Source organism: Petaurus breviceps, unplaced genomic scaffold (genome assembly GCF_028583685.1).
Source record: "Petaurus breviceps papuanus isolate PSGF00001 unplaced genomic scaffold, PetGlider_PUasm1.0 101, whole genome shotgun sequence".
NCBI classification, from domain to species: Eukaryota; Metazoa; Chordata; class Mammalia; order Diprotodontia; family Petauridae; genus Petaurus; species Petaurus breviceps.
Window position 1 is genome coordinate 4,353,415 of NW_027185575.1, and position 9,759 is coordinate 4,363,173.

Consider the following 9,759-nt stretch of genomic DNA (forward strand, 5'->3'; position numbering starts at 1 on the left):
TCTCTCTCTCTCTCTCTCTCTCTCTCTGTCTTTCTGTCTCTCTGTCTGTCTGTCTCTCTCTGTCTCTCTGTCTCTCTCTCAACATTTTTAGCACTGATATTCTTCCATGATGTCCATGATGGTCTTTTGGCTACAAGTCAAAGCACACTACAGTCTGAAGAACTGAAATTGAGAATCACCCAAAGGACAACGCAGAGCTGCATTGATGGACAGGATCAGCATTTAACACATTACAAACAAGGAACTGGCCAGGATGTCATCCAAGAATTTTGTTCAATTGTTTTCAGTCATGTCCGACTTTTGTGACCCCCATTTGGGATTTTCTTGGCAGAGATCCTGGAGAGGTTTGTCATTTCCTTCTTAGTTCATTTTACAGATGAGGAAAGTGAGGCAGATAGGGTTAAGTGACTTGCTCAGAGTCACACAGCTACTAAATGTCTGAGGCAAGAGTTGAACTCTGGAAGATGAGTCTTCCTGACTCTGGGCGCAGAACTCTATGCATTATGGCGCCACCTAGTGGTCTATCATTTAAGAAATGCATGATCAAAATAAAAAGATGACCTTGAGAGATAGATACTAGTGTTCTCCCATGGTATCCATGAAATGTCAAGAGATTTAAAGAGCCCTGGGCATATTGTCTGTACGTCATGAAGATCTGTCAGAGGAAACAGATTAAGAATTGCTCGTAATAGGCATGCATGGATAGATTGCAATTTGCATCATGGGAAGGATCGGCAAATTCTTGAAAGTTGAATTATGTATTTGCTGTATCCTCCTTTCAAACTGGAAGGTCTGTGAGGGCAGTTACCCTATCCAGGCTAACTTGGACTTCTCCCTGGCACTTGGCATAGTGACTTGCCCACATCTCCGGCTTACATTGAAGCGAAAGTAAGGAGAAGATGATAAGGGATGAGAAGATCATCCTTGGAGTGCAAGGGAACAGATCCTGTCCAGGATGAGAGCAGGGCAGGGTGACTCATTGTCTCAAGAAATTTATTACCTCCCATAGATCTCCCATCTCTGTTCTTGGAAATTCCCTGTTTGGGGAATACTGTCTTACAATATGTTGAAAATTTCAAAGACGTATCTTAGACAATGACAAAGCCCATAGTCATGCAGGTTCCTGCTCCTCCTCAATGTATTCCAGACAATGAGTGAGATAAAATATTATTATATTAATAACTAATTATTAATTTGTGATACAGGCTTTCCTCCTGTATTTTCTCATTATGGCCCACCTGCCGTAAAAAGTCAGTCTCTGAATGATTGATGAGATTACTCCTAGCCCTCAAGGAACATGCTCTTCAGTCTTGGGCAGGATCCCATCTAACCAGGAGACCTTGCCTCTGTTTGAACAGAATCCAGTCTGGGTGAGTCTTTATCCTGGGGAAAGAAGCCCTTGTCCTTGTACCACTCCATTAGAGTTTAAGCTGACTCAGTTCATGAGGGAGAAAAAGGTCTGAATGGAGATGGATTCCTCTGTCCAGACTGAGTCTCATGATCAAGCCATGCTCTAAGCAGGAGTTGCTGAAGGTTTCTAGCCCACCTCCTCAATAAATGCCCACCAGTCAGGGCTGATTTTTACTTGCCAAGGGGTATTCCTGACATTCTGAGGGTCTCCACTGGGAGTCTTTAGTTACCAAGAGAAACCACTGACCATCAATTTATGGATTGCTAGCTTGCCTAATTAATAAACTGATTATTAATTATCCTGAAACTTTTGTCTGTCTGGGATTTTCATTCATTTCATAAGTAAGTCCACAGCCATGAAAAAAACTTCTGGTTTTGGCAGTATGGGCAAGTCCCTTGAAGATCACAGCCCACATATACCCTGATGGTAGCTTAAGACTCAGAGAAATCCATTGATTTTCCCCATTGTCATATTAGTGTCAGAGGTGGAATTTATGCCCAGGTCTTCTTGACTTTGTCAAGAATTTCCTTCATAAGGGTGTAGGGAGGGAAATGGCCTTCTTTCTGACCCTAGATACTACGCCCCCACCCCTCCCTTCGAGCTGAATTCTCACTTTTGGCCACACTTCTTTGAAGAGGCAGGGCTGAGACAGAGAGAGTCAGTCTCTGGGCTCTCTGCTTTTCCTTACCTGAATGGTGGTCATTCCAAGCTCCTGCCCAATCAGAATCTGTCCTTGCAGCTTGGTGATCCGTGGCTCTTCTACCTGCATGAAATTGTTCACTAAATCCGTGATGTCCACTTGCCAGTCAGAGCCCAAGAGGTGAGCCAGCTGCCCTCCAGAATCGGAGGCCTCAGCCACAAACTGGGTAAGGACACGCACCATGGCGTGCTGGTATTGGAGAGTGCAGCCTTTGCCTCGTCTCTCATCTTCTTCCTCATCATCACTGTCCCGGACTGGCCTAGCAGAAGGGACAAGAACAGGAGTAATTATCTTCCTTTATGCCCATAGAGTCTATGCTTCTTTTTTTTTTTTTTAAAGCAATCGGGGTTAAGTAACTTGCTCAAGGTTACATGGCCAGTTATTTCTGGGTGTGGTGCTAAGTGTCTGAGCCCGGATTTGATCCAGGTCATCCCGACACTGGAGCCGGTGCTCTTACTTACTGAGCCACCTGGCCTCCCCTAAGCAATTGGGGTTAAGTAACTTGCTCGAGGTTATATGACCAGGTGTGAGTCTATGCTTCTTGAGGAAAAGGGACTGTTTGACTTTTTTTCATTCTATCTCCAGAATGCCTTAAACATTGTAAGCATGATTGCTTTTTATAACAACCAAGAAGACACTAGGCATTCTATGGTCTAAGGTGTCAGACTCATGGCCTTTTGTCACAGACCAGTCAGCAAGACTCAGATTAAAATGTAATTGAAAAATTAACAAAATAAATAAAAATACAACAAGGCAATGTTAATCTGTGACTTCTAGGTCAATCTTTGGCTCACAGGCATCCATTTCTGTTTGAGTCTGACATCATTGGTCTCAGGCAACTGAAGATCTCAAAGAATGGGGTTGGGGGTTCTGTGTGAGTGTAATGATCATGCTATCTGCAGCCAATCAATGAATGAGCATTTATTGAGTCAGGTGGCCCCATTCTGAACCCTAGGGATACAAAGACAGAAGTGAAACAATCCCTTCCCTCAAGCAGCCTACATTCTACTAGGAAGATACAAAAGACAAGTCAATACTATCTATCTATGTGTGCATAGAGAAATAAATGTATCAACTATAATGTGTACATATACTTTATATAAACACTATAATTATATAGAACATATTACACATATACATAGATATATCTGTGTATATATGTATTATATATAATGTATATTCACATATATAAAATGAATAAAAAAACAATAACACACTTTGTTACCTGTAAAGTGCCATACAAATCATTATTTCAAAATGAGAAAATAATAATAATAATAAATTGCAGATATTTACAAAGTACTCTATAAATTACAGATATATAAACACACACACATATATGTAATCTCATTTGCTCCTCACAAACAGCCCTGTAAAAGAGATGCAACTTTTTTACCCATTTTACTGTGATTCAGAGGCTGTTGCCCAGAGTCACACCAGCTAATAAGTATATGAAGCAGGATTCAAATTCAGGTCTTTCTGGCTTCAAGTCAAACTGTAGAATCAGATATCTAGAACTATTTGGGACTTTAGAGGCCATTGAGTCCAACTTCTTCATTTTTACAAAAGAGGTGAGGTACAGAGAGAATAAATCACTTGTCCAGGGTCACACAGCTGGTCAGCAGCGAGAGCAGACCCATGCCTTGTGCCATACCAAACTATTTGACTTACCTCTCCTATTTCCCTTCCTCATACCAGTCCTCACATCCCTACCAAATAGCCAGGTTAGGATCCATGCCCTGTGGAAGTCTCTGGTGCACCAGATTCTTAGGATGCTAGAACTGGAAGGTTGATAGGCTTCATTCAGGGCCAGGGCCCCTCACTCAAGAAGGTCAGGCAAATCTGTGTGCTATTGGGTTAATGTTTGCATCTTCTTTCCCCATTTCCTGTAGGGCACCTAAAAATGATGAAGCTAACTATGCCCGCTGCAACCTCTGGATCACTTCCTGTTTGGTTCCTCTTTAGTTTCTGTTTCTTTTACTAGACCCCCCTCCCCAAACCCCCAGTATAGATGCTCACATCCCCATCTCCACCACAGTGGTTACTCAGTTCCACAAACTGTCTGTGTTAACCATCTGGATTATGCAGCTGTTACAGCATCTGGGCTGGACCATAGGACTGCTTCCCACCTCAGTAACTCTGACTTACTAACACAAACTTTTGTATGGAGACAGCACTTTTTGCTCCTTTCAGTGGTAGCAACATCCTCTCCTCCATCTCCATCTCCCAATCAAAGTCACAAACCCTGTTCTTGCTGAGGCTAGTAGGACTATCCCAAGGAGAAGAGGGATTTGTTACCTTATTCTCTTACTGAGAATTCATCCTTCTTCCTTTGCTAAAGTGTACTTACCCCAAACATACATTCTTCATTGTTATATGATGACTCCCTTCTTATTTCTATCTTGCAGAATTCATCTCAGGTTAAGCCACACTCGCCAGCTTGAAAACTTTCCTGATCCCTTCTCCTGCTAGTATCCTCCCTGCCAAATTACCTTGTATTTAATTACTTTGTATATATTTGCATTTGTTCACTTTGTCCTTGATTCAAAGAGGACCAATGATATCATGGGGTGACATCTCGATTCCCCTGTGAATTGGACTTAAGTGAGGCAGAGTTGGACAAAGTCTCACTCTCTCTTCCAGAATCGTGGAAGTTCAATGACAAGACAAAAGTCAAGATGACTGGTGATGACCAGGGATGCAGTGGATGACTTTGATATCTTCAATGTCTGGCCAGGTTCTAAGTGCTCCATAACACCTGTTTCAACTAATTTAATGGTCATTGGAACAAATTGTTCTCATTCACTCATTCCATTGGAGGAAGTCTTCATGTCCTTGGGGTAGACATTTTTTTTAACTCATCAACAGGTTAGAATGTCAACTCACTGTGGGCAGGGATTGCTTCTTTCTTTGTTCTTGTTCTCCAGGACAGACAAGGAAACTGAAGCAAACAGAAGTTAACTGACTTGCCCAAGGTCACACAGTTAGGCATTGTCTGAGGCCGGATTTGAATTCATGTATTCCAGATTGTAGGCATGGGGCTCTATACACTGTGCCATCTGTCAGTCTACATGTTTTGTGTTGTCAAGGTAAAGATAATGTTCTGTCATCTGTGTCTGTCTCTGTCCTTTATGCACTAGTCCACATTAGGGAAGTAGATACAACAGATAGAACACTAACTTTAGAATCTAAAGGCATGGGTTATCATTCTTACTGTCTGTGTGACCTGGGGCAAATCATTTCCTCTCTTGGTCTTGGAAAATGTTTCCTTCTCTATGAAATGAAAGAGTTGAACTAGATGGTCCCTTTAAAGACTTAGATCTTACGGCTTCTATTTCCTTCCTTCCTTCCTTCCTTCCTTCTTTCCTTCCTTCCTTCCTTCCTTCCTTCCTTCCTTCCTCCCTCCCTCCCTCCCTCCTTTCCTTCCTCCCTCCCTTCCTCCCTCCCTTCCTCCCTTCCTTCCTCCCTTCCTTCCTCTCTTCCTTCCTCCCTTCCTTTTGAAGGGGTAGGGCAAGGCAACTGGGGTCAAGTGACTTGCCCAAGGTCACACAGCTAGTTAAGCGCTAAACATCAGTTTGAACTCAGGGCTGGTGCTCTATTCACTGTGCCACCTAGCTGCCCAAGGGTGTCTATTTTCAGTGGTAAATTCCTTAAAGGCAGAGATTGGGTTTACACAATTCTCCTTATATTGACTAGACCAAGGTATCCTTTTCCATTAGTTGCTATAGTGGAAAGTTTCTGATGGTTAAGATTGTGGTCCTCATTATATTCCATCCCTCTCTTATCAAACACCCTCAAAATAACCTAACTGGTGTGAATAGATGACAGTTTTTTGATTTTTCCATGGAATTGTTTTAAGACCAGATGACTGTACTCAGAGTTCCTAATTCAATGAGTGTTAGAGAATTTGCTCAGCTCATAGGATCAAGTAATTATTCAATTGACAAGCATTGACTAAGCACCTACTATGTGTCACATACTATTTTAGGTGATGGAAGTTCAAAATAAAAAATGCAACAGTTCCTGCCATCAGTGAGCTTACAGTCTATATACATGCACGTATATAAGTAAAATATGTATATAATAAGCACAAGGCAATTGGGGGGCACTAAGCTGGGGCAGCAGGGAGAAATGACTTCATGTAGAAAGTCACACTTGAACTGAGCTTTGGAGAAAATTAGGGATCCTAAGAGGCTGAGGTGAGGAGAGAATGCATTCCAGGCATGAGTGAAAGTCTATGCAAAGGCACAGAGATGTGAGATTAAGGGCCATGTGTAAAGATACAGATTTAGAGCTGGGAGGGACATGAGCTGCCATCTAGTCAAGTCCCTTTATTTTATACATGAGGAAGCTGAAGCAAGGAGATGTTAAGCTAGGAGACTGAACCAATGTGACCTAGGTGATTATAATAACTGATATTTAGATGGTGATTTAAAGTTTACAAAGACCTTTAAAACTATCTCAATAAAACCTCCAAATAAACCTGTGGTGTAGACACTATAGGTATTATTATTCCCATTTTGAAGATGAGACTGAGGTTCAGAGAGGTAGTCTCATAACCAGGTCTTAGTTTTTTTGTATTTTGCTTTTTGGAGGGGGGAGTGCAGGGCAATTGGGGTTAAGTGATTTGCTCAAGGTCACGTGGCTAGTAAGTGTTAAGTGTCTGAGGCTGGATTTGAACTTAGGTCCTCCTGACTCCAGGACTGGTACTCTATCCACTGTGCCACCTAGCTACCCCAAACCAGGTCTTCTTAACTTTAAATCTAGGACTCTCTCCACTATATCATGATTCCTGTCCAGAAGGAGCAGTAAATTCTCAAGTCTGGGTCTAAAATCAACACTCTCTCCACTGTACCATAGCAAAAAGTGTGTGTGTGTGTGTGTGTGTGTGTGTGTGTGTGTGTGTGTGTGTAGGGGCTAAGGTCTGATTAAACCTACCTCTTATTTGAGACAATGGGTACTCTCCAGCCCTTGATCTGGTTGAGTTCTGTATCGGAGACCTCAATCTGGAGTGGGAGCCGGGGCACCCACACACTCATCTCCAGGGGGCTGCTCAGGTGCTGGTAGGTGAACTTCACTACAACATTCACTTTGCCCTTCATTTCCTTTCCATTGACAAAGACGTAGTCACATCTGTCGGACACCTGAAACAAAGGGAAGGAAAAGAAAGGAATGAGACTTGATGGAAACACAGAATGTAAACCCTTTGAAGTCAAGGCTGTTTTATTTTCACCTTTCTGTCTTCATCGCCTGGCACGCTTCTTGACACATATTAGGTGCTTCATAAATGTTTATTTATTGATGGATCCATTTCCCAGGGGAATTGGAGGAAGAAAAGGGGGAGGGAGTAGAAGGAAGTATAATGTCTGTGGCTAATATTGTACTATCACTTTGAAGTGGAACTTAATTGAAAAAAAATTCAACATATATTTGTGAATAACCTACTAAATGTAGAGCACTATGCTAAATCCTAGGAATTCAAAGACAGGAATGAAACTGTATCGTCCTCAAGGAGCTTACTGCATTATCTCAGCAGATACAATATGTACATAGATACACACGTTTTATGCAAAATCAATACCAGTTATTTGAGGGGGAGGGTATACATGGTTCAATAAAAGTTTATAAATACTTACTATTGTAAAGCCAAGCACAAGCAGCTTTCCAGAGGACTGCTGCTGTGTGTGAACAGCTTCAAGGTTTTGATTATGTAGTATAGTGAACTCTCTATTTATTCAGTAGTACACTAAGACAAAACATTGACAGAAATCAAAGTACAGCATTCACAATGTTATGACATAACGGGTTATCACTAAAGCAGCTACATGGTTTTCAACAAAGTGGCCACATAGTTTTAAACCAAAGTTATCATTCAGTAAGTCCTTAACTCAATCATCCTTAAGAAGCAAGCCTCCTTAAGGGAAACAAAATACAAAGGTCAACATTCTCCACCCTTAGATCACATTGTCTTAATCTCTCAGTCAAAAAGTCTTCTTTTCTTAATTGGAGATTAGTTTCCAATCATCCTTAATTCAATCATCCGGAAGAGGTACAGAATACAGAATACAAAGTCCTACCCCTAGGCCACAATAAATCATGATCTTTCTCAGTTTGTATTAAATACCCAAGGAGAGGTCTTTTCATCTTGACTACAGGTTGGCTCTCAGATTCCATGGTTCCTCTTCCATGGCCCCAGCTCCTGCCTGAATCTACCCAACTGTCATCTGGATTAAAGGGAAGGCAGCTCTCACTTCCTTGTCCAGTTCCTTGTCCAGTTCCTGTTCCATATTGAAGCTTACAGTGTCTAGTCCATCTCAAGTCCTTTACAGTTCCTTTTTCTGGGAAGACAAAGATCAACAGAACCAAAATAACATTCATAAACATTTCCAGCACCATCATCAATTCCCTATCTGCCTGTGAAATCAACAGAGACCCACAAACAAGGTCTGAGAGGTAAACACAAATCAGCAGTAAAGTCCCAGAACCTTCAAAACCCTCCTCAAGGACTTCTGTAAACAGACAATCAGAAAATCCTCTTTCAGGGCTTCCAGAAAGGTCCCAGGGATTCTGTACAAATTATCACAAACAAACACCAACACAGACAGAGCAGACAAACAGAGTGCCAGGATACCACAAGTTTTCTTCTTCTTGACTCTGCCATCACAAGAGTTCTCTTCTCAATTCTGCTCAGTTCTTCTCAATTCTCTTCTCAGTTCTGCTTAATTCTCAGTTGTTCTCTTTTCTCAGTTCTGCTCTCTCCAGCCTGGGCTTCTCCTTATATATGTTCATTAGCGCCTCCTCTTGCAACAGGAATTCACAAGTTCTAGGGTTCACAAGTTGTGGGGTTCACAAGTTTTGCTTCTCAACAAAGACTTTATACAATCATGGACAAGAACTGAAACAAGGTGTTAGTTAAATAGCTGAAACAAGGTGTTAATTCCTTCTTTGTTTGCCATTACAACTATGTACAAGTGAGAAACAGTGTGCCACAGTTAATAGGGAGACAACTGTGGAATCAGAAAAAGCTGGGTTCAAATCTTACCTCTGACCCATTCCAGCTGTGTGACCATTGGAAAAATCATCTAATCTCATATTGTCCCAGGAAATTCTTTCAATTTATTATAACTATTAGTTATAAATGAATTGATGGAGTGTTAGGTATTTCTGACACTGAAAAAAAATCACAGGTTAAAACCAACTTCTCTTCATGACTCCCTCCCCAGTGGTGTGTTTGAAGCTAACTTAAGGAGTAGGTGATTGTTAAATTTACAGTGTGAGCATTATGTCTTGGAAATCAGCAAATCCTATAAATCTTGGTTTGGTTTATGTTTTTGTTAATTTGTGGACTTAAGAAAGTGATGGAAACATGTCAATAATGCAGATCAAACTTAAAAGTGAGTAATGAAAACCTTCTTTTGAGAGATAACTATTGACACACCACTGTCCATCCCTCAGTGAGCTGGTTGTTGAGGATATAAAACCAAAGTGAAAATCATTCTCTGCCCTCAAGGAGCTTATATTCTACTGGGATATCTCCTTCAGGATTCTTTCACCAAAATAACCTTATCTGTCTGTCTGTCTATCTATCTATCTATCTATCTATCCATCCATCCATCCATCCATCCATCCATCCATCCATCCATCCATC

General features: G+C 41.4%; 1 protein-coding gene across 1 annotated transcript in view; it reads right to left on the reverse strand.

Annotated features, from left to right (window-relative positions):
- The window catches only part of LOC138158147 (transmembrane protein 132D-like), a 983,977-nt gene that overhangs the window by 11,905 nt on the left and 962,313 nt on the right, over positions 1 to 9,759 (reverse strand). The window contains exons 6-7 of the mRNA XM_069084195.1: positions 7,050 to 7,255; positions 2,100 to 2,370 (exon numbers count right to left, since the gene is read on the reverse strand). Coding sequence (XP_068940296.1) covers positions 2,100 to 2,370; positions 7,050 to 7,255 — 477 coding nt within the window. The remainder of the gene's footprint in view (positions 1 to 2,099; positions 2,371 to 7,049; positions 7,256 to 9,759) is intronic.